At 43.9% G+C, this 25,472-nt stretch overlaps 1 protein-coding gene across 1 annotated transcript in view; it reads left to right on the forward strand.

Annotated features, from left to right (window-relative positions):
• Nucleotides 1–25,472, forward strand: part of LOC122563615 (arf-GAP with SH3 domain, ANK repeat and PH domain-containing protein 2-like) — a 78,106-nt gene that overhangs the window by 47,289 nt on the left and 5,345 nt on the right. Inside the window, exons 11-25 of the mRNA XM_043717576.1 lie at nt 240–309; nt 1,395–1,482; nt 1,936–1,984; nt 2,929–3,095; nt 6,243–6,376; nt 8,779–8,873; nt 13,164–13,344; nt 14,067–14,152; nt 15,276–15,391; nt 18,064–18,131; nt 18,237–18,344; nt 20,888–21,131; nt 21,822–21,920; nt 22,456–22,690; nt 23,912–23,973. Coding sequence (XP_043573511.1) covers nt 240–309; nt 1,395–1,482; nt 1,936–1,984; nt 2,929–3,095; nt 6,243–6,376; nt 8,779–8,873; nt 13,164–13,344; nt 14,067–14,152; nt 15,276–15,391; nt 18,064–18,131; nt 18,237–18,344; nt 20,888–21,131; nt 21,822–21,920; nt 22,456–22,690; nt 23,912–23,973 — 1,802 coding nt within the window. The remainder of the gene's footprint in view (nt 1–239; nt 310–1,394; nt 1,483–1,935; nt 1,985–2,928; nt 3,096–6,242; nt 6,377–8,778; nt 8,874–13,163; nt 13,345–14,066; nt 14,153–15,275; nt 15,392–18,063; nt 18,132–18,236; nt 18,345–20,887; nt 21,132–21,821; nt 21,921–22,455; nt 22,691–23,911; nt 23,974–25,472) is intronic.

The raw sequence follows: 25,472 nt of genomic DNA on the forward strand, positions 1-25,472 counted from the left end.
TATTTGCCATAATTCAATTCACTGGAGGGCTGTAATCAAGGATTTTGATTGAAGAATCTTTGGAAAAAGAGTCAGGGATGAAATGAGTTTTGTTTTACTATAATAAGTTATGATAATCTAGAATACATTATCTGAGAAAGGCAGTGAAAATGATAACTTAATTGATGGGCCATACAGGAGGTTAATTATAAATGAAGTGTATCTGGTGCAAATTCTGCTCTGTCTGTCTCCACTTCCAGGATCCGAAGAGTGTGGCAGAAGAGGAAGTGTGGGGTTAAATATGGCTACCTCACAATATCACACAGTACTGTAAGTAAACATTACCGTAGTGTAAGGTATCCATATAGCATCAGCTGGTGGTAAAGCACCCATTTCCTATTTCCCTTTACCTTTTGTTATAGAAGCAGGTATTGAACGTCTCTGAATCTTCTCCATTGGAACTCGACACTAGGGAGTAATGCATAAACTAAAATGAACAGCCTTTTAAAACTATATTTACTTTGTTTTTATTCCATTATAAAAACAATCAGAAGCAGCAGCTAATTCTCCTTTCCCTTTTACTGCAGTGTAATGTTCCAGTGTGTGAGCCACATGTTAGGAATGCCCAAAGTTTGATTCCAGTCTGTAATGAATCAGTTGATCTGAATGGGAGTGTTGGCGTTCCTACATTCCCTCTTCATCAGCCCTGCTGTAGAGGGGATGACAAGTTAACCAAGGCCACAAATCATTGTAGCTGTCTCTCAGCCTGGTCTGGATGTGTGTGTGCATGTTGAATGGAGACCAGGTAGGGCATGGCTGTGACACACTTGGTGGTGGAATAGCAGGCTTTCATTGTCAAAGAGCAGGCCACTTGGACAATCAACTGTCCTAAGGATTGCCCACCTGGTTCATTTTGTTGAACTGTCTGGGCGAGATGGGTGCAGGGTATCTAACTCAATTGTAAGAGGTAGAACCCAAGTGGACATGTTGGTCTGCGCCTACAGACTATGCTGCATTTGAGAGAGAATCTGTAGGAAGAGAGACTTTGTATAACCTTAGCACCTTTCATAACCCCCAAACATCCAAAAGGCTTCACATCAATGCAGCACTTTCAAAGTGCCAGGGACGGAAATGTGGCAGCCAATTAACACACAGTGAATTCCCGTAAAACAAGCTGCTGATAACCAGATAAATAATCAAAGTTTTTTATTCATGTTGGTTAATTAAATTGCTCTGTGACCTTAGGGCAATTAGAATGAAATGTTCAGATTTTTATCTTTGAAGTTAAATGCACTTTATACTGGCATCTTCAGTTGGGTAAGAGATTTTTAAAGAAGCACTTCCTTATTGGCTTTAAATAATTGCTGTTTGTTCCTATTCTGTATTTCTCATTTTCTTCTGCAATTCCCTTTCAGATTAACAGGCCTCCAGCCATACTCAAGCTGCTGACCTGTCAGGTGAAACCAAATTCCGAAGAAAAAAGGTGCTTCGATCTTATAACACGTAAGTCTGATTTACTACACAACATATATTAAGGCAAAGGACATGGTTGCATTTATGTAGCACCCCTTTCGACCTTGGGATGTCCCAAGAAGCTTTACGGGTAACAAAGTACTCTTTTTGAAGTGTGGTCGCTTTGGCATATGGAGAGATGCAGCAGTCAATTACTACAGAGCACATTCTCTCAAACAGTAAATAGGTAAGACACCAGTTAGTTGGGTGGCAGGATAATTATTGGCCAAAGACTTTATGTGTCTCCAGTTCTTCAAGTAGTGTAGTAGAATCTTTGCACTCACCTGAGAGGGTAGATGGGATATTGATTGGACATCTCATTTGAAAGACAGTACCCCTGACTGTGTAATACACTCTCTCTGGTGTATCAGCATGAAGCATACATTTATGTTGAAGCTGTGCTGCTATACTTTAGGCATCAAAATCTCGTTTGCTTTTGCGTAGATAATCGAACATACCACTTCCAAGCTGAGGATGAACAGGAATGTCAAGCGTGAGTAAAAGCATTGTTTTTGTATGACATTTTACACTGGAAACCTAGTCTGATATTTATTTGCATAAGGTTTAGTGGCTGTCATTTTCCATGTGTTCTGAGCAAAGTTTAAAATTTGAGTTGACCAGATATGCTTCTAGGCCTTTTAGGCATCAAGGAACTCGGTCACATTTTCTGCGAAGCTACAAAATATTTACAGGCCATTCAGCCAATCAACTCCATGCTCACACTTGTGTTGGACATTAACGTCTTCCTATCTTCCCTATCTAAGACCGTCAAGGATAAAATAGCCTACATAATTAACAGTCATTCTCTCATTAAATACTCACTCCCCCCACCTCTGTTTTAGAGGCAGTGGTGTGATCTATCCACTAGAGGTACTGGAGCAATTTGCTGAAGTCCCTCCAATAGCACCTCCCAAACTTGTGGCATGTATCATTTAGAGCAAGGGCTGTTGATGTATGGGGACACTGTCCCTCCAAGCTCTGTTCCAAGTCGCATACCCACCGAAACTTGAAAACATATTGATTATTCATTGACACCAAGTCAATATCTGGTTATTCTGTACCCAACAGTGCTGTGGGTGAACGAACCTACATCACAAGGACAATGAGAATTCACCACCAACACCGCAAGCACTTGGGGTGGGCCAACAACCTTCTGATTTAAGTAAGAGTGCTAACCACTAAGCCAGGTTTCACACAATATCATATGCCAAAGACAACCACAAATAAATTTTGTTTCATCTCTATACGCAAAGACCATGATTGAAGTTAAAGCTGTATTTGTATGTACTTATTTAATAACTTGCTGGCACACTATCTATACTGACACAACTTTATCCAGTAAAACAGTGCCCACGTGAGTGCCTTGATGTGATTATTCATCGAGTCTAAGCCAGTCCTAAGTATTCATGGCCAGTGCATATGTTCTTGTGCTTTCAGATGGGTTTCTGTGTTACAGAACAGCAAGGAAGAGGCACTCAACAATGCCTTTAAAGGAGACAATGGCAATGGCAGCAATGACACTGTACAGGAACTGACCAAGTCAATCATTGCTGAGGTCAAAGGCATGCCAGGCAATGAAGTGTGCTGTGACTGTGGTGCAGCAGGTAAATGTCGCCTATCAGGAATCTGTTTATCTGTTTGTCTGTCCCATTCTAGCATGAAGTTGGGGTGAGTCAGCTGTATCCACATATAGGAACACCAACCTTTAGTGCATGCCTGTATTTTAGGATATTTCTGTTAGTGATTGGGGTTGGATGTGTGCGTGTTGGAGGTTGAGGGATCATCTTGACCAATGAGTTTAGTGCTACTATGTTCAGGTTGTGTTTGAAAGTTTGATTGTCGTGTATAATTTTGGTTTGAATTGCTGGTTACCAGGACTTGAATCGTCTACCTGGAGTTTCTGGTTTAGCTTCTCCAAGCAAGTTCAAGTGCTGACTAGGTGCAATTCTTACAGACAATTCAGTGTGGGCTCTATCCCCTTACATTTACTGGAGGCATGGATTGCTCTTGGCACAAAGGGAACAGTTCGGAACAAAGGGATAGAGTTCTGAGATGGTACTGAAGACCCAGTGCATATCTCATCGCAGGGGGGTGGAGGGGTGGGTGTGTGTGAGATCTCAATCCCAATCCCCATCCCCATCTCCATCCCCTCTTGCTACATGGAACATCCTATTCTTCTTGCTGATAGAGGTCAGCCCTGAGCAAATTGTTTGAGACCAAATGCTGTTTTTGTCTTGATGTCTTTAGTAACGTGGGTAGTGTGGTCCTCACTCCTTCTAGGTGGAGTCCTCAGAAACACTTTTTGGCTGCTTTTGGAGGCTTTTCAGCCCTTAACATATTCATCGATATTCCCATCTCCAATATATTTTGAGCAAGAAAGGTGTCAGGTTGAGCAACCTCTCCCTCAGCTTCCCCTTGCTGCACACTGCTCCCTATGTCCTGCACCATGGACTGAATTGGACTCAACCACCAACTCAAACCACTTTCCAATTCACGTGTCTGTGTAAGTAATGGGTGTTGCAATGCCCTGGAGCTTAGACGTCTTGCACAATGGTGAACACCAGTTTTAATTTGCACTTACAATTGGCTGTGCTTATTGTTAAAAGTTGATGGTTGTTGGAGGGTGTTAGTTTAGGTGGTAGTTTACAAAAATACCACAGCTCCTTCAGTAAGCATTAAAAAGGGTAATCAGCTATTTAATGACCCTTTGGGATGGCTGTTTCAAATCTTGTCCTAAATCCATGTTCAAACTCGAGAGTCATTGTCAGCTGCTTTTGGAGGCTTTTCCGTGCTTAATGTATTCGTTGATATTCCCATCACCTATTTGTTTTGAGCAAGAAAGATTTCAGGTTGAGGAACTTCTCCCTCAGCTTCCCCTTGCTGCACACTGCCCCCACCTCCCTTCCCACAATCCCCACCCACCCCCATCCCCCATCCCCCTAACCACCTCTGATCAGGGTAGGCTTATGGTTATAAAGCGAGAGTGTATGAGCTGAAAGGGCAGTGTGGGGAGATGATGGCAGAGTGGGCTATGCTGAGAGGCTCATGCCCTGGGCACTGGATTCCAATCTCATTGCGACAGGTAGTTGGGTTTATTCAATTAATAATAAAGTTAGTCTCAGCAATGGTGACCAGAACGCTCATTGATTGTTGCAAAAACCTATCCTTACCTGGTCTGGCCCACCATTTGACACCAAATCCACAGCAGTGAAGTCGACTCTGATAGGCCTAGTGACTCACTTAGTTGAAGGCAATTAAGGAGTGACAACAAATTCTGGCCTTGGAGAACTTCTATTCTCTGAGTGAGGCTGAGGGGACTCTTAATATACTCCTGATCTTGGACTCAGTTTACCTCCATCACAGGATGCTGAGAAATGCCAGTTTAAATTGAGTTTAAAGTCCAGTGGAGGGTGTGACTCCCCTATCCTTGAGGCAAATGGATTACCTGAGTGGCTCTTACCCTCCTCTGTGTATAATTATGGTTCATAAAGTTTGTTGCTGTTCACTCCCCAAACCAGATTTCAGATTACTACACTATATAAAGCAAGTGGCTTTCTGCCAGCTCTCACTGAGAAACTAGCATAGGCCACGTGTGGAAGACTGGTCATTTTTAGCCACACTGATACCGGATGTTTTGCGAGTTTGGTAGGTGTTACCCAGTTGGGCAGTTAAAATCCTTTTCTCTTTTGATTGTATTGGTAATGCTTCAGATGAACCATCAGAAGTGACAATTGTACCTCAGTTCTTGAACCAGCAGCTGGGATGGAGCAATTCAGTGGTGTACTTTTATTTTGAGATACTAAACCATAAATGGATCTAGTGTTTGGAAAAATTTATTAGGTGGCATTTGCGATACCCAGGCTTCCTGCACCATGAACTGAACTGAACTCAACCACCAACTCAAAACACTTGCTAACTCATATGTTTGCATTAGCATTTGGGTGTTGCAATGCTCAGGACCTTGACTTCCTACACCATGTTAGTGATCTTGGCTCTTCTGGCTAGTGGGAGAAATGACAGTTTATCTAAAATAAGGAGTTGCTTTATGCAATGATGCTTACTGTTGCATGTTAATAGAATCTTTAACATAGCAAGATATCGCAAACAACATCATTGGATAGAAAATGCAACAGCAAATGGATAGAAGTGAACTTTGAGAAGTTGGGATTACACAGCTGAAGGCTTGGCCACCAATGGTGCAGTGATGGAAATTGGGGATGCACAACAGGTTAGAGTTGGAGGAAGAAAATGATCTTGGAGGGTTGAGATTACAGAAATTTAAAAAGAGGAAACAGTGGAGGGATTTGAGCATTGAAAAGCAAGTAAACCACCCCCCACCCCCGTGGCTGTTGTTGAACAGCAGTGGATATGAGTAGAGTTACACTGTTTAAAAGACATTTGGGTAAGTACATGATAAGGAATGGTTGGAGAGTTATGGGCCAAGTGCAGGCAGGTGGGACTAGTTTAGTTTGGGATTATGGTTGGAATGGACTGGTTGGCCCAAAGGGTGTGTTTCCATGCTATTGGCTCTATGATTCTATAACTGGTCCAACTATCTCCAAGACATGATGGGTTTTCATTATCTGCCCTCCAGTTGAGGGTGGGCTCCGTGGGGGGTTGGGGAGCTGGGTGGGGCAGGATTTGCCTATTGAATACAACTGGTCCTAATTCAAAGGTTTTGATGTAATAGCTGATTTTATATGGTGTTCTCTTATAATCAAGTGTAAATAATCCTGCTGATCTTGTTTTAGATCCTACTTGGCTCTCTACCAATCTGGGCATTGTCATCTGTATTGAATGTTCTGGAATTCATCGAGAATTGGGTGTCCACTATTCCAGGATACAATCTCTCATGCTGGATGTGCTAGGCACGTCTGAACTGTTGGTGAGTCAGATTTTCTTACTGCAGCCTCTTTGGTGTTCTTTCTTTTCTCTTTCTTGTCTTCAAATAACTTAGCCCAGCTTCGGGATATCCCAAAGTGTTATACAGACAATGCAGTCCTTTTACTGTGCAGCCACCATGATAATGTGAGGCAATGCAGTATCCAAGTAGAGCGCAGAAAGATTCCACAGAGAGCAGTGTGAAGATGACCAAATAGGCTTTGACACATTGAGGGATAAACGTAGCCAGAGCACCAGGGAGAAGTTCCAAGCTCTTTTGAAATATGGTCATGGGATTCCTTCCATCATCCACCTAGAAGGGTAAATGTGGTTTCATTTCACTGTCTGTCTGACAGTGCAGCTCTCCCTCAACACTCTCTTGCAGAAGCATCAATCTTGATTCTGTGCTCAAATCTCAAGACTGGGACTTGGACCCATAGCCTCCTGACTACGAGGCAAGGGCGTGACTAACTGAGCCAGGACTGACCTGCAGTTAGAAAGTTTATTTGACTTTTGTGGCACTACAGTGAAGCTTGACCCTTTTTTAGAAAAAGAAAAATTAAATACAGGGTTCACTTGTATTTTATTTATCCGCCTTCTGTCCCCATCTCACTTAGCCAGAAAGTTCTGGGGTCAGTTACACCTCCCTAACTTGGCATTAACCAATGTGTGCTAAGTTTCAACCTTGCTGCCCTTTCTAACTCGGGAACACTCTGGCTGAAGATTTCCACTTCTCTACCACCCTGACTGTCTGCTCCCGTCTTAAGATTAGATCAAAATGTGCCCATTCTCATGCTAAGGCTTGATAAAGCACACTGACTGCTGGTCATGATCTATGACAAGAGCCTGTTTATAAACCCAGATTCTCATTGGCTCAGGGGCTTTAAATTACTGCTGGTTAATGAGACTGTCTTCTGCTCCCTAGATGCTATAGTTCATCTTTTGATTTGGTCTTTAGACTGAGGTAAGTCTCTACATTTGTTTGTCATGTAAGCACACATTCCGGGGGGGGGAGGGTTGATAAATATTTGCATTCACTCTGTACAAACCTTTTGACATCAGTAAAATCTAACTCTGTTATCCACTTGACTGCCCTGAATTTTCAGATACTCAACAGTAAATGTCGTAGACCACTCCTCTCTGCAGGGCATTGTGTGTCGTGCAATAGGTGCACACCTCCCAGTCTGCAGAAGTGAGAATTCTGCCACCTTTCTCTCTTTCCTCACGCCATCCCTAATGCTGTTCTACACCATGTCTGATCAGCTAACTCAGCACAGGGCCTGAACCCAGGACTTTCCTCTTCTGTTTTACGCACTGTCAGCAGACTAGGTTTCTTTTGGGTTCAATATCTGTCATGATGTGATCTTTGTCCATCACGTGAGTTCCTTATTTAAAGGAGCTTTTCATAACAAGGGTTCACGATAATCTTTGTTCCTGGAGCACTGAACAAAATGTTTTCCCTCTATCTGAATGACAAGGAATGCTTTTTATTCCTCTTGTTGTGTGAGGTCCTCCCTAGAAAAGCTATTTGTGCTATGCTTTGGAAACTGAATGCTGCCAAGGTAACGTTTTGCCTTGGAGTGTTGGCTATGTGCCCATTCACTGATTCACCGAAGTCCTTGAGCAATAGGTAATTGGTGTTACTGGTTAGGAGAGTGTGAGAGAGTGTGTTGGGGTGCTTTGGTGGCTAATGGATATGACTGAGCCTGGATAACATAGGGAATAGGTGGGAATGGCTCTACGGCTCTGGGTGTTGCCTTGCACAGTGTGGGTTTGTGTGCACAGTGAGGTGGAATGGCCATCTGCAGGCAGTCATCCCATGTAACGTATTATAAATTCCACTTTGGAAATAGAACCAGTCTGACTCAAGATTGGGATACCAACACACTGTAACCTCACACCTTTAATGCATTGTCTGAGCTGCGATGTCACCTTTTTTTTAATAAAACCTTAAGTTATCTCAAGAATGTGACTGAAAAGAAGTTCTGGGATTTAAATATTAATGAACTGAAACCTGCAACCCATTCAAAAAGATGAAAGACTTAACAATAATCTAGGCTTGTTCAATGTATCATTTCAGTAGCGTGACACTGTAATCTTTTCCTATAAATTCTGTGTCTTATGGGCCTGCTCCAGAGCTACCTGATGAAAGAGCAGCCCTCCGAAAGCTAGTGCTTCCAAATAAACCTGTTGGACTATAACCTGGTGTTGTGTGATTTTTAATTTTGTCCACCCCAGTCCAACACTGGCTCCTCCACATCATGGTTGCTGATAACACAGTGTGCATAGGGGTCTGTGTTGTGCTGTACCTAGGTAACTATAAAGACGCAGTTGATCCTTTTCAAGTGTTCACTTGCTTTACATTCCGTACATGCCATTAATCCAGTGCTATCTTGCTTCCTACAGCTTGCTAATAACATCGGAAACACTAGGTTGAATGAGATTTTTGAGGCAAACTTGCCAGCTCAGTGTGGAGTAAAACCCACTTCAACCAGTGACATGTAAGTACCACATTAGGGCCAGTGTTGTAAAGATGGATTAGGGGGTCTGTGAATAGTGGGCTGAATAGACCATCTGTCATCACAAAATCCTCCTTACTCCCATCTCGGGGCTAGTGCCAACATTGGGAGAGTTGTCATTCAGGCAAGTCAAGAAACAGCCTGACATAATTGTACATCGTGGAATCAAACCTTGGAAATAATGTCCCAGATATAATCATCACCTGTCCTAGCTGCAGGATAGGCCCAGCAGAGGGGCAGTACAGTGATACACAGTCGGGGTGCAGTGCCCTAAAAGTCTTCAATATTGATTCTGAACCTAATAAAGTCTCATGGCATGAGGTCATACACAGGAAAGGAGACCTACTGCTGTTTACCACACACTATCCTCTCCTTCACCTTAACTGATGAATCAGTACTTCTCCATGTTGGACACTACTTGGAAGAAGTACTGAGGGTGGCAATGGTGTAGAGTGTACACTGGATGTGGGACTTCAGTGTCCACAGGTTGGTTTCTGCCAGGATCATTCAGCTCCTGACCTTATCTCAGCATTGATTCAAATGTGGGGAAAAAAGCTAAAGTCCAGAGGTGAGGTGGAGCATTAAGGCTCCATTTGATAGAATATGGCATCCAGAAGCCTAAGAAAAACTACAGTCAATGGAAATTGGGAATGGGTGGGGAAGTTGTGGGTGGCTGGTGGAGATGCAGATCTCCACTGGTTGGAGTCATACTCAACACAAAAGAAGATGGTCGTAGTTGTTGGAGGTCAGTCATCTTAGCTCCAGAAACCTCTTCAGGAGTTCCCAGGATGGTATCCTCGATCCAATCATCTCCAGCTGCTTCGTCTATCACCTTCCCTCCATCATAAAGTCAGAAGTGCTCAGCACCATTCATGACTCCTCAAATACTGAGACGAGAGTGTGATATTGGAAAAGCATAGCAGGTCAGGCAGCATCTGAGGAGCAGGAGGATCGACATTTTGGGCATAAGGCCCTTCATCAGATGCTGAGGTAAATTTCCAAGATTTGGACAAAATCCAAGTTTGGTTTGAAAAATGGCAAGTAACATTCAGGCCAGGCAATGACAATCTCCAATGAGACAAAATCTAACCATCACTTCTTGACATTCAATGACATTATCATTGCTGAATCTCCATTATCAACATCCCGGGGGTTACCATTTTCCAGAAATTAAACTGGACTAGCCATAGAAATAGTTTTGGTATAAGAGCAGGTCAGAGGCTAGGGATCCTGCAGTGAGTAACTCCCCTACTGTCCCCTCAAAGCCTGTCCATCATCTACAAGGCTCAAGTCTGGAGTGTGATAGAATACTCTCAACTGGCCTGGATGGGTACAAAGAGAAGCTTGCCAACATCCAGGACAAAACAGCCTGCTTGACTAGCACCACGTTCACTCTCTCCACCACCAATGCTCAGTTGCAGCAGCGTTCACCAAGGCTCCTTCAACAGAACCTTCCAAACCCACAACCATCACCTGGAACATCACCATCTGCAAGTTTCCCCTCCAAGTAACTCACCATTCTGACTTGGAATTATATCACCTTTTCTTCAGTCTTGTTGGGTCAAAATCTTGGCATTCCCTCACTTAGGGCATTGGGGATCTACCCACAACAGATGGATTGCAGTGGTTCAAAAAGGCCTTTCACCACCACCTTCTCAAGGACAACTAGAGATGGGCAATGAATGCTGGCCAGCCAATGACGCCCACATCCTGCAAATGAATAAAAGTGCTTGCTGTTTTTTTTCCCCTGCCCAACCGCCATCCTTCAAAGCCACTGGTAGTGGAACTTCAAATCAAATCCATCATCATAACCAGTAAATACTGTAAATGCAAGGATTGAAGTCAAAGGCCTCCAGACTTGTCCTGCATGTTGTTCAATGTGCAGTTGTCATGGAATTAATGTGCCTGCTGCTGTGTAAGGCGTCTGGCAAGCAACCAAAACCACATTTCCAGTTTTTCTGCATCATCATTAATGTCACACTAAATACATCCTTTATCCCCTTGGAGCCTGATTCCAACTGTAAAATGCCTTTGGGTGATTTGTTGCTGTATAAATGTTACTTTTTATTAAAACAAATGTAAATGGGAAAAGAAGTGAATTATATCACGGAGGGATTGGAGGTGACCTTTTGGTCTTTCATTCCTGTACAATCTTGGTCAATCTGCACCACAACTCCACTTACCTACCTTTTGCGTTGTACTCCTCAAAGCCTGTAACCTGAAAACAAAACAATTTGCATTGGTTTTGAAAGCTCCAATTTGTCCTATAGCATCCACAGACACTTTAGTGGAGACAGTTCCAGAATTCCCCAACCCCCTCTGTGTTGGGAGAAAATGTGACTGGATTCTAGCCCTAAATGGCTGTAATTTGAAGGCCATGCTGATACCTCTCGACTCTGTAACCAATCTTACTGCCAAATCCTTCAACATCTTTGATCCCCTAAATGCCTTGTACTCCAGAATGTGAACAAAGACATCATCAGCATGAAGAAGGCCATTCAGCCCATTGTGTCAGCACTGGCTCTTTTGAAGAGTTAGTTCTGATCTCCTACTCTGTCCTCATATCCACACACAATTGATCTCTCTCGTAAATCTCCTTTGAGACCCTATTAACTCTGTTTCCGTCATCTGTAAGGTATTGCTGCCGGGATCAGTCACCTTGAATCTGTAACCTCTGTTTATACTCCTTCAGCTGTTGGAATGTTTTTCTTTATCTACTTTATCTTCAACCTGTCACATTTTTAAACACCTCTAACAGGTCTCCCCTTCTTCTCCCCTGCTCAAAGGTGAACAACCTCAACTCCTTCAAATCATTTGCAAAACTATAATTCCTTCTCCTTGATTTCAGTGACTGTGTCCGATCCGTCTCTAAAGTCTTTGCGCACTTCCTGAAGGGTGGTGCCTGGAAATGGACACAATACTTCAACTGGGAATGAACTTGTGCTGTAGAATGATCTGTTATAAGTTCCGAGCAGTTGTACTTTGTGCTTTCGTATCTGTTTTAATCAACCAATTTGTTAACCTGTGCTGCCTTTCTCAATGAGTTCTGCACCAGCCCTCCCTGCAGCTTGCCTTTTTAATCTTGTACCATTTTACCAGTCAAGACAAATCTCCTCTCATCATTAATGTGGCGATCTTTCCCCTGTGCAGTGTGGGAGGCTTTTGTATAAATGTTATGGCACTTCATTGGAGAAAAGAGCCTTTGGAATTTTAAGAAAGTGTTAGTTGAATTCCTCGGAGTCCTTGGTGTAACAGGAGATTAAACTATTTCTGTCTTGTTTGGGCAAAGGCCAGGTGTAATGTCCATTTCTCTTGAAGACAATAGCTAGTGCTGGGATGGTGTGGGTGGAATTGTTTCACAGACATCAGCTCCCCACAGCCGGGAACCAAACCCAACTGAACATTTTTCATGCATGTGTCAGTGGAAGGCTGTGGGTGCACCACCATTCTGTCTGATCCTTTTCAGCAGGAGCTTCACCATGCTCTCCCAACCGCAGCTGATCAGGGAAATAAGGAATTGAACCTGGGATTCTTTTTAAATCCGTGAGACTTAATAACCCCATCTTGCAATCTACCTAACATCCAGCAGCTGAATGGTTAAGGCTGTGTGTACGTCTTAGACCTTGACTACTGAGAGCTCCCCATCTCCAGAAACACTAAGCAGTAACCAGTAACAGAGGATTCAAAATAAACAAACCTCTAGCTGACCTGACCTCCTCTGTCTGATCTTATAAATGAATTTGCCTTCTCGATGTTGAATGACAAACAACTAGTACCTTTTGATCTTCTGCACAGTGATCCCTGAAGTCCAGTTGACCAGTTGAATCCAAAGCTGGAAGGACGGCAGGATTCAAAATTACTATCCAGAAATAGGCCATTCGGCCCGACTGGTCCATGCTAGTATTTATGCTCCAGAGAAACCTCCTCTGCATCCCTACTGCACAGACCCATTACTAGCACAATGTTCAGGTCTTTCCCTAAGCAGCCTTTTAAATGCACCAAATGCCCCCAAGTGGTTGCAATCTTTGGGTAAGAAAGTTTCTCTTCAATCCCCTATTGGGTTTTGTCATGACTGTCATGCCATCATGAATTATAAGGCTGCAGATGGAAAGTGCATGCTGAGTTGTAACCCACTGAATGAGAGACTGGTGGATGTTAGTCTTTGAACGGTAGTGATGGTGATGTGTTGAATTGGTTCCTTGAGCAGCTGGGGCCACTAGGCAATGATCTTCAAGCTAACCTCTGCTTAAAGATTCCCTCTACACCCAATAGGAACTCTCGTAAGGAATTTATTACGGCAAAATACGTGGAGCACAAATATACAAAGAAAGGTGTTTGCGAGGATGGGTGGAAGCTGTTTGAGGCCATCCGGAACAAGGACATCCTGAGTCTACTGCAGATGTACAGCGAGCGTGTGGATTTCAGTGCAGCACTCAGCCTGCCAGATGGACAGGTAACTCTTCTTACTCCTTCCCCACTCTGTCTCCTGTTTACCCATCACTCCAATAGTGGCGTCTTTAGCTTAACAGGGAGCATTCCTCACATCCATTCCTATCTATTTTCACTGAGCTGATTATTGGGATGCTTGGGCTGCCTATGAGGCGTGAGAGAGAGAGGGGAAGCTAGGCTTACATTCCCTAAAGGTGCCACAAACACAATGCTGAAGACGCTCAGCAGGTCTGGCAGTATCTGTGCAGAAAGGAACAAAGTTAATGTTTTGGGTTTGATCAGATTCTTCCTTGGGTGCTTTCATGAAGCATGCAAACTTCTTAAATGGTAGGTGTTTCCTCTGGCTGGGGAAAGAGCTCTGGAACTAGGGGTCACAGTTTCAGATTTAAAGGGCAGGCCATTTCAGACTGAGATGAAAACTGTTCACTTGGAGGGTTCTCTGTCCCAAAGGGCTGTGGAGTCACAGTCATTGAGTATGGTTTGTGACAGAGATTGATAGCTTTCTTGATTTTATGTATATTGAGAGTCACAGAGACAGTGTGGAAAAATGGCATTGAGGTAAGACATGAGCCATTATGAGGTTGATTGGCAGAACAGGTATGAGGGGCTGAATGGCCTACTCCCTTGTTCCTATTTGAACTATGGAATCATAGCATCCCTACAGTGCTGTTGGAGTCATTACTTTTAAAATAAAAGTCCTTAGAACAATTTTTCTCTTTTTTATAGGACCTTGGGGAAACACCGTTGCACCTCGCTGTGCGGTTGGCAGACAGGACATCGCTGGCTTTGGTTGACTTTCTGATCCAGAATGGGTCGGTATCATTTCCAATGCAGAGTTGGGCGGGAATGTATCTAGTTTGGAGTTGGCTGTTTCTCAGATCTTAATGTGGCTTTCCTGGCTGGGAAAGGCCTGTTTTTATTATTTCTGTTTCGCTCTTTTGATTCGGATTGGAAGCATCCATCTTCAGCTGTTTGGGTCATGTGATTTGAGCCAGGCTATGGAGCTGAACACGCATGTTCAAACACACATTATTGCTCAGGTTTCTGCAATGTCACTGACCCGACGTAGCTTTCATGATGTGATCGGGTCATCTCAGTGACCTTTTGGATCACTGAGGGGTAAATTCCTTTTTTGTCCAGGTTGTCTGATTGGAAGGCAGAAACCTCACACCTGACCAGATATTAAACCCGAAACCTCCCTGGTCTGTATGACCCGGTGATGATGAAGGAAAGGTCAATGTAATTCCGAGTTGGGATGATGTCAGGATTGATGACAGTGATCCTAGTTCTGGTGGCTCTCCAACATGCCTCCATCATTGAAGTGATGGAGGTTCTGGGTTTGAGATGCAATCAAAGAAAGCCTTATGATTGTGGGGTGGGTGGCGGGTGTGGAATAACCTGGAAGTCAGACAGAATCTTACAGTTTGGCCTTTGAATTAGACCTATCCTGTTTGTACCAACTATAAGCTTTGATTGCATTGCCAACACCCCAGGGGGTTTCCCTGGACTCTCCTGGAAGTGATGACTAATCTCCATGGTTTTGCAGGAAATGACCCAGAAAGAAAAAAAAACTGTTGTTGCATCAGGAAGAAAAAAGAAATCGTTTTCTTTGGTTTTGTTGTGGGAATTTTGGAAGAATGATTTTAAAAAGAAAACACTTCTTGACTAAGATATAAAACAAAACATCAAATTGGATTACAAAGAGTTCCGAATAGCTGGGTCTGTGGTATATGTGCAGAGGGTTGCTGTGCTTGGTAATCATCAGGAAACATTCTGAAATACATCCAATCAGATTTGACAACCCTGAGTACCCCCCTACGCTGTAATCTCCTGGCTATATGATGTTGGAAAATGGGTCAAAAGCGATTTGGTTGGTTGGTTTGTTTGCATCCCTGAGACCTGTTTGTGTAAGACTGGTATGTGATGTTCTTGCAGAGGTGGCCTGGATGTGAAGACAGCAGAGGGGAACACCCCCCTTCATTACTGCAGCCTGTACAACAAAACCGAGAGCCTGAAACTGTTACTGAAGGCAAAGGCCAGCTTGCAGATCGGTAAGACCAGGCTCCCCTTCAATCTTCACTCAGATTCCCCACATCACTCACTTCTCTCTGTTTAAGATATCACTTGAATCTCAGCTCTTCTGTCGAGCTATTAGTCAGCTAAACTAATGTCTGAGATTCAATTTGTGCGTGAAACGTACAAGATGCTTCTCAGGAGCTTTACTAAAGGTGCCATACAAATCCACATTATTCTCCCTGACCTCATCTCCACCCCTTCTCAGGCCCTTGCTTTCAAGAGTTTAAACACCTCATTGAGGATTTCAGACTTCACTGCTCACTTTGTTTCCGGTCGATTTCAAGGAATAATTGCAATGTAAATCCCAGCTTTAGTGTGAACTGAATTGTGGTGAAGAGTTGCTTTAATGGTGTGGAGGGCTTCTGGGGTTCCCTGAATCCATTGACTTGTTTTCACCAACATCGCTCCTTTGCAAAGGGAAGCCCTGATGTTCTGTGTGCATTGCAAAAGGGAAAAAAAAAATCCCACACCAGTAAGTGGATTGTTCCATCGTTCTGAGAGGTTGAGTTACCAGCTCACGGATAGCATTGTACATCTCTGTTCTGTCCCTCCCATCCAGTCCCATGTAGTTTCTCATCACAGGAACACGAAATAGGAACTGGAGTAGGCCATTCATCCACGACTGATGTGACATCCTTCAAGTCCACACTCCCAACCTTTTTCCTCATTTCTGTACATCTACCTTGATCTTAAATGTTCAGGAGGGACCACACAGTCACTGGTGACTGCTATGTACCGTAACCCCATTCACCAGGCTTGAATGGGGTTCCATTATCCTGAATATATTGCCAAGCTAAAATCAATCCTGGCTTTGAAATCTCCGATTGGCCACTACCTCAAGAGCTTTGTTCTGAGAGGTTAGTTTTAAAGATCCATTAACCTCCATGTGTAGAAATGCTTCCTACCAGACTCTTGGACAGCCAGCAATGACCTCGATGTTACAGCCCCTAGTTCTAGTCTTACCACAGTCAGCACTCCCTTTTCAAGTGGCTCAGTTTTATGACCTTTTGGTTTTAACATTCATCAGTTACTGGGGCAAATATTTGTGTTGGGAATTTTGTTTTGGTGTTTTTTCCACCTCAGGTGCATTGCAGGATTGCATGGCACTAACTGTGCCATGTTGGAGGGGGCACTTGCTCTCTCTGGCTCTGTCTTGATGCCCCTTCCTGGTACAGATTATCCTCCTAGCATTTCAACTCAAACCTGTTCTTGCTCCGAAGTTACTCCTCCTGCCTGTCTCCAATCATTTTCCCGAGCCCTTGTTCACAGCCATGCCTCTGGAGAAGAAAGCAGGGGTTAGCACTGTCAATTCACAATAGGGTGAGGGTGCACAGTGCATAGCAAGCTGCAACTAAAGCAAGCAAGGTCATTGGCAACTGGGATGTGGGAAAGAGTTGACGTATTTCATACTTTTAAAATTTACTTTTTACTTTATTACAAATGTATTTCATGTTACAACTGTCAGAACTTAGCAATTATGGTACTTCAAGCCATAGTATTTAATAAAAACAAAATACAGCAACTGCTGACAATCTGAAATAGAAACAAAGTGCTGGAGAAGTTCAGCAAGTCTTAGCAGCATGTGGAGGGAGGAAAAAAGTTAATGTTTAGAGTCTGACATAACATTTATTTGGTTTGTATTATATTTTCAATGACTTTTTTTTCCCTGAGAGAAAAGGTCTTTTCAGAGTTTAACTGTGTAACAGTTGTAATGGGAGACTGGTTTTCTTATTGTTTCACTTGACATTCAGGACCACCAATACCACATTCAGTAAGGACGTTAATGTTACTCAATGTTTCCTTTGTCTTAACTAGGTCAAGCTCAATTGGATCAATCCCCTTTAACCTTTTTGAGGGATGCAAACCAGGCCTGTGCAACCTGCTACTTCTCTTTATCGGCTCAGCATTACCTTGGTGAATCTGTACTGTGTATACTGTCTGAGGCCAGGAGCTCACTACCATTTGCATGTGTAAATAAATGAAACAAAACACGAATGCAAGGAGAGAACTTTATTGCTGAAAAGGACATAAAGGATGTAAATTTGTTTCCATACTGATGGGAAAATAGCCCCAGATGGGAACAGAAAATTAATGCAGGCCATTCGGCCCTTTTGAGGCTGTTCCTCCATCCAGTTAGTTTCTGGCTGATTTTGTTTGTCCCTCAGTTCTACCTGGCCTGTTGCCTGCTTTATTGTTATGTCCCTCAATGCCATTCCTCGCTCCACAAAATCCACTGAACAGGTCTAGAACATCTTAAATAACCCCAACCGCCCAATCTTCTTCACCCCTCCCCCAGTCCCAGTCCTGCCATGGGGATAGGTATTTGACAGGGAGAGAAGTAGGGGTGGGATTTGTTTTGGATGAATAACTCCTGCAAAGAGACATCACAGCGAGGAGGGTGAAGGACAAATCTCTACACTCCAAACTCTTCCTTTATTGACCTCTGTCCTCCTGTGAGGAATTGCCTTGTGACCATACTCAATGACAGAATCCTGAGCGCATAGAGTTGTGAGAGCAGACCTGCCCACCCCCCAACCTCAACACAAAATGTCCTATTCTTAGTTTTGACTGTGATTCTGACTGAGGCCCTGACCAGAGATTGGGTTTTGTTTTCGATTAACACTTTCACCCTCTCATCCTGTTGAAGGTAACGCGGCTGGAGAGACTGCCTTAGACATTGCAAAGAAATTCAACCACTCCCGTTGCGAGGAACTGGTACGCTCCTTTATTTTTCAGTTTTGAGTTGTGTTTTTTTTTTAAATCCAGTTTATTGTGGATTTGAAGCAGGAGTTGAGCAGTCTTGTAACACTTTGATTGCAGCTTGATCAAGCACTGTCTGGGAAGTTTAACCCTCCTGTTCACGTGGAGTACGACTGGATAGTACAACAAGACTTTTCTTACGACAGTGAGGACGACTTGGAGGAAAAGGTGACATACCCTGGTCTCGTCTTCTCTCTCTTGTTACCTCTATCTTTTCACTTTGATCTGTAGAATTCAGTCTCAAGATGTACCAGTAGGGCCTCAGCTCATGTACTGGGTGTAATTCTGTGCACCAGCCCCCTTTTTAAGGAAGCACTTCAAGATCTTGCAGAGGGTCCAGAAGGAGACCAGGCCAGACATTGGCTCGGGAGGACAGAGGTGGTCAGGAAGAAATTCAATCAAGGTGTTCAAAATCAAGAAGGGCTTTGATAGAGGGAGAGACTGCCCACAGTAGCAAGGATTAGGGGATGCACATTTAAGGTGATGGGCACAAAAATAAAGGCAAACAGGATAAAAACGCAGTTACATTAATACGATTTGCTGCCTGAAATGATGGAAGCTGATTGCAACTTTGAAAAAGAGCTGGGCGTGAAGGGGAACTTGTTTTTATTCTGGGCTTGAAGGAAATGTTAGAGAACTGGGTCAAAATAATAAAGAAGCAGGACAGACTGGATGGTCAAACTGAGATTGTCCTGTGTCTCCTTCGATGATACCCTGATTGCACGAGATGGGAGAGAGAAGGCTTCTCCAAAGTGCTTTATTCAGATGGTGTGCTGGACAGTATGGAGCAGGCAAGAATGATGCAGCTTCACTTTCCCTCCTGCATTCCCTGAGCTCAGCGCTCCAGTCGATCTGAATATAGAAAAACAAAGAAGGATGCCTTGTGGGTGGCATTCAGGGATGTCATGGTGGCTCAGCAGTTAGCACTGCTGCCTCACAGCACCGGGACCCAGCTTCGATTCCACCCCACTGGTGACTGTCTGTGTGGAGTTTGCACATTCTCCCCGTGTCCGTATGGGTTTCCTTCGGGTGCTCCGGTTTTCTCCCACAGTCCGAAGATGTGCAGGTTAGGTGGATGGACCATGCTAAATTGCCTGTAGCGTCCAGGGATGTGCTGGCTGGGTGGATTAGCTATGGGAAATGCAGGGGTGGATCTGGGTGGGGTGCTCCTCGGAAGGTCAATGTAGACTCGATGGGCTAAATGGCCAGCATTCACGCTGTCAGGATTCTATGATTCCTGTCTGAGCCAATGGACTCTGGGTTCAAGTCCCATTCAAGGTCAAGGGATGGTGCTGCTAAAACACAGACTTGTAAATCCATCCGATATTTACCAATGGCAGGCAGTGAGAGCAGGAAAGATTCCTGGTCAGTCAAAGTGATGAAGCATTTCCGTCACGATCCATCATTTCAGGCTATCTAAAAGTGATGTCACCGTAGCAACCTGGACTCCTTCTGGAGAGGGGAGTTGGAGGGGGCAGTTGGGGTGGGAGTGGACAAAACAAAAACTCACAGCACTAGAGCATTATTCCAAACTGATATTTACCCCTTAACATCACTAAAAGCAGATTACTTGATCGTGTATGTCTTTGAGTGTCCTGCTGCATTTCCTACATTGCAAAAGTGGTTTTACTTCACAAGTACCTGTAATTTGCATTGGGACATACTGAAGTTGTGAAAGTCTCTGTATAAATTCAAATCTTTCTTGCACAATCCCAATGCAGAATGCAACCTCTAAATCTGCTGCCCTCATGTGGTAGATCAGTGTCACTGTCCAGTTACAGAAGAAAGGTTCGAGTTTTCAGTACAGTGTTCCTCCATCACCTCAATCCTTTTTGTACCTTCCCTCCTCCTTTTCATTGCAGAGTACCATAATGTAGATAGTGTTCAGATTTGGAAAATCTCCTTTGCAACAATCACTGAGGGTTTCTGAGTAGGGAAAATACTGTGATGGGGGATGTAATGGTGCTGACCAGTTGTTAGGTTTTAAAATTGACTGTGATGGAGTTGTTGAACTTTTCTCTCCTGAAACTTGAAGGCACATGTTAAGTTAAACTAGTGCAGACTCAGCACAAAGCAGAGTTCAAGTGATTCCCTTCAGGTTCCTGTGAACCCTTATATGGTACTGAACCAACATGTATTGTAACATTAAGGACTAATAGGTAGGAGGGGGGACACAGTTGGGGGGGTGGGGGATGGAATTGCCTTTGGGAGACATAGAAGTCCACTTCACCCTCTGGTGGCTTTCTTCCTGAGTTAGATGTTTTTGAACTCCCATTTCAGGAGTGGAGTGTATAAAGAGGCTGATGTGGCGATTAGGCACTGCACTGTTACCTACTGTACAGAGCTTCAAATTAAGCCATTGACAAGCTTGTCCCAGTTAGTTGTTCAGGTGGTTATTGATGTAACTCGTAAACTGCTTGATCTCAAAGCTGATGCTAAATCACCCACCCCACTCCCCCCAATTCCCTCAGCCTGTAGGAAAAACTGTGCTTATTTGTTGGTTTCTGTTTGTGCGATCTTCCTGATCGTTTACAAATTGACAGTCACTGCAACTTGAAGCGAAATGTACTCATTTCGTGCAAAGTGTTTTGAGATTGAATACAATTCTATCTGTCTCTGAGGCCTCAAGCCAAGGCTGTTTGTTGTTAACCTTGGTGAGGGCACCTCAGTCACTTTGGCTTCTATATTGTTCTTTTCATCCCCCTGTCCAGGTCAGTCCTTTGCAAAGGTCATTCAAATCCATTGGCCAACTCTCTCCTCCGATTGCTTCCATCACATCTCCACCATTTGGGAACCACAGCCCTTCTGGCTCCAAGAAGGAAAGATGGAGTTTCACTGGCTCCAATATTGTGAATGAGACGTACGGAGCAGTGGTCCTTCCCTCTAAGGCATCTGCTCATTCACCGACTAGCAACACCACGCCACCACCACTGCCTGTCAAAACCTTCACCAGGGGTGAGTGCTCCACAGGAATGGTCAGGAATATGGGTTTGGGGGAGGTGGGAGGGGAATTTAATAGCACACTGGCTTTTCAGTGTCCGCAGAATTGAACAATGTCTCCTCTCTGCCTCTTGCCTGTAAAGGGTCCAATATGACATGGCTTGGGCCCATCCCATCTCACGGGCATTGCATAATGTTCAAAACACTGTCACAGGTCCATGACAGGATATATGTCCACATCAACCTCCTCCCAGCCCTCTGGATCATTAGAACAGACAAAATAGGAACAGGAGTAAGCCATTCAGCCCCTTGAGTACCCTGCTGTTCGATATGATAGTGGCTGATTTTAGACATCAGCTCTACTTTCCATCCAAATTTTCATCCCCTTTGATTCTCTTTACTGTCCAAAAATCAAAGTAAACCCCAGGGTAGGGAATATTAAAGATTCACCACCTAGTTCTTTCTCCCTCTTGTATTTATCAAACTTTCATTAAATACATCCATGTTGTTCACCTTGTTTATTTGCAGTATCGAGTTCCATGTTAGCAGTCCAATGATAGCTTATCCTGAATTAATTACTGGACTTATTAATGATTAGTATTATGTTTAAAGATTTAATATTTGCTTCATTATGAAAACACCACTTTATGTTTAGTCTGTACAACACTTCTGATGAAAAGAATTACATGGAATTTCTTCCTGTAGCTGGGTCCGTTGATGGACAGAACAAACGATGCTCCCTTGGGAACGGTCCTGTACTTGCCCCATCACCGAGTCATGGGATCACACCTGCCAAAGCTCCAGGTAATCTGTTTCTTTCATTCGAGTTTCATGGTGACATTACAGGCTAACTCCGCCTGTGAAATGTTTGCAACTTTTTAGGTGTTGAACTGACATGAAAGAACACTTATTCTTAAGGATGGGAATTTTTGCTTTTCTCTGGGGTTAGGCTGGGCCCACCAGTAGGCATCGGTGTTCAGTTGGAAGTTAGGCTCGGCCTACTAGATTCAGGCCTAGTGTCAAATCTGGTCGCTGTGGGTTTTGTCAGGACAGATCTGGCAAGAACATACTCCAAATGAAGGGAAACAGTCATTTTAATGCAAAAGCAATATACTGTTGATGTTAGAAATATAAAAACCAGAATTGCTGGAAATACTAAACAGGATAGGTCACACATGTAGAGAGAGAAGGAGCATTATTCTTTCCAGTTAATTGTTTTCCTGTTGATATGAAACATTGGACAGAACTTTCTTCTCTGACTGATGGGGTGAGCTGGGATGCTACGATTTGAACCCGAACAGGCTGACAATTTCACCATGTTTTCGTTCATTTAATCCAGCACGCCCGGACATGCTTTGGAGACACTCCATTGGTGGATCAACAGAGATCTCGAGCTCTCAGACCAAGTCAAACTCTCAGACCAGAATGTCCTACCACTGGGGAAGTCAGACACTGCCTGAGGTGCCAGACTGCAGGAGGCAAGGGTCACAGAGTGAAGCAACCCTTCAGAACACAGAGCAGCACCATCCCCCCAGCCACCCAGTGCCAGCGCCAGAGCCCCCACCGTCGGTGAGGTAGGAGCTCCACGAACCGTATCTCATGCCCATTTGACAGTAATTGCTCTTTACTTAGCAAACCCCCCCCCCCACCCCCCAGCTGAAATAAAAGCACAATACTGCGGATGCTGGAGATCTGAAATCAAACCAAAAACTGCTGGAGAAACTCAGCAGGTCTGGCAGCATTTGCAGTGGGAGAAACAGGGCTAATGTTTTGAGTCTGGCGTTTCTAATGTGCCGTCTATTCTGAAACAGAAACCAAGTCCAAGGGGTGATTTGTATCCCGTTGAGACACAGTTATCAATTGCCTTTCTATGTTTATGGAGCTAAGTGGGGAATTCAGTGGGAGTTACTTAGACAAGGTCAAGTGATCCCTGTATGGGAGGGAGTATTGTCCTAATTAGTGTGCGCTATTCCGAGAATAGTTGCTGATTTTGATGAGGTAGAGGGACCTAATGGAAGACATCAGTGTCAATGCCTTTCACCTTCAGTCCTGTGGCTCAGACCGTTGTTTGGTTGGGGGTGGTAGGTGGGAGCAAGGATTCAGGAAATGGTGGGTTTGGTTCCTTGACCCCTGGTTTTACAAGGGTGGGGTGGGGAATTTGTTCTCCTGTTTGCACTCCGGATGCTGTTCTAACCCCCACCAGCATCGGTCCTCTGTTTGGACAGGAGGCTCTGCCTTGACCACCTGAAAACCGATTAGATTAAAATCTCAGAACAGACCGTCTTGCCAAATCTCTGTGCCCAAAATGCACATACATTGCCTTTTAGCTACTGCCTTTGAACTCTCCTGACCTCGAGAAACAGACTGAAGCTTTGACACTGAGCCATAATAAGGAGACACCAAGCCAGCTTGGCAAAATCTTGGTCAACGATCTCTGTCCTTGGGATGAGAGAAGGAGTTAGAGATGTTTAGGGAAGGAATAACTCGGTTTCGGGTCCAACAAGTGGAAGACAAGGCCACTGATGGTGGAAAATAGTATAAATTCAGGAATGTGCAAGAGATCAGACTTGGAGCTGAGAGATCCAAAGATCTCTGAGGAATAATGGAGGAGGTCACCGGGATTGAGAGGAATTTGAACACAAGGACAAACATTTCCAAACCTCTCCAAACTGGGAGCCAGCACAGGTTCATGAGTACACGGTTGATGGGTGATTTTGTTCCGTACAGTCTGTGCTGAGATCTCTGAGGAAGTCATCACTTCTTTTCAAATTAAAAAAAACCTCATTTCTTTGCAGTCCTAACCGTGTAACATTCACCAGAAAACCCAGCAGAGAAGAGGGAGTAAAGAAGCCAAGAGGTAGGTTGTATGGTTACCTTCCAGCTGTGTATCTGTTCTTGAAATTCCTGTCAAATGTATACACTGCCTCAAGGAATATCTCATAAGAAATGAGGAAGAGGTTAAGAAGATGTTCCTAAACTCCATTGCATTAATGTTGGTATTTTGTGTTTTGCAGTTTTATTTGTAGCATGATAATGAGGGGAAAAAAGCCAGGCATCCACCTTCATTCAAGCAGAGTCTGATTAGTCTGCTTATTGGTTAAACGGGCCTGTATCCATTATTATTTTTCCCTGATGGTTTCTGTTGGAAAGCTGCTAACAACAATGTAAAGCCAATTGCATTAAGGCACTATAGGTTCACACTTGCTCCACTAATATTTGTAGAACTTCTCTTAACCATTAGAGAGTTCATCTAGTAGGCAAAGGACTACCCACACTACCATACATCAAGAGCATTTCCGAACTGACAGCCAGACTACTGCGACCACTAGGACTCATAACAGCACACAAACCAACAGCCACTAAGCCAAACAGAGAACAGCCAGGGAATTCCTAGAGGCATGGCACTCATCCACAGATTCAGTCAATAAGCACATCGACCTGGACCCAATATACCGACCACTGCAACGGACAGCTGGAACTGACAACCAGAAGCAGCAGATTCAAACCACTATAAATGCCGGAGGAAAGATCACAGAAGTGCTTCATAGGAGGCTCCCAAGCACTGAGGATGTCACCTAGACAGGGGACGAAACGTCTGCAACACAAATTCCCAGCTCGGGCGAACAGAACCACAACAACGAGCACCCGAGCTACAAATCTTCTCACAAACTTTGAGTAGGCAACCAGGTTAAAACCAGATTAGGTAAAAACAAGGACTGCAGATGCTGGAAACCAGAGTGGGGTTGACATAGTTGCTATCTAGATTAGAGTGGTGCAGGAAAAGCACAGCAGGTCAGGCAGCATCCGAGGAGCTGGAAAATCGATGTTTCGGGCAAAATCCCTTCATCACGATTTTCCTGCTCCTCGGTTGCTGCCTGACTGCTGTGCTTTTCCAGCACCACTCTAATCTAAAACCAGAATAGATGAGTCAGCAAGAGTGCAAGTTGGAGTTTGTAAGTTAACAGGAGATGCTTATTGCATTATCTTTTTAAATTTTTGTTCCTTTTTTAAAAGCAAAAGTAAGGAAACCTCTGCACCCAGTATATAGCAATATGTCAACCCCAGTCAAATAGGCTACCTTCCTCTTAATGCATCTGTTGAGTGGTTTAAATTTCACCTGATCACTCAACTAAGCACTCAGACCTGGTTAATACTGCTCGGGGAATACTATTGGGCAAGGGTGGGAAGGAAGAGAGTGCAGGGGAATGGGGTTGAGGGCGCAATGTCTTTTCAGATTATTGAGAAAAAGTAAGGAACACTTTGGACGAATGGGGTCAATCTTTCAATGGACTACTATATGCTCAATGGGCTGAGTGATTCCGTGGAAATAAATCCTGTTCAAATCTTGTTTCTCAT

Source organism: Chiloscyllium plagiosum, chromosome 27 (genome assembly GCF_004010195.1).
Source record: "Chiloscyllium plagiosum isolate BGI_BamShark_2017 chromosome 27, ASM401019v2, whole genome shotgun sequence".
In the NCBI taxonomy this organism is placed as follows: Eukaryota; Metazoa; Chordata; class Chondrichthyes; order Orectolobiformes; family Hemiscylliidae; genus Chiloscyllium; species Chiloscyllium plagiosum.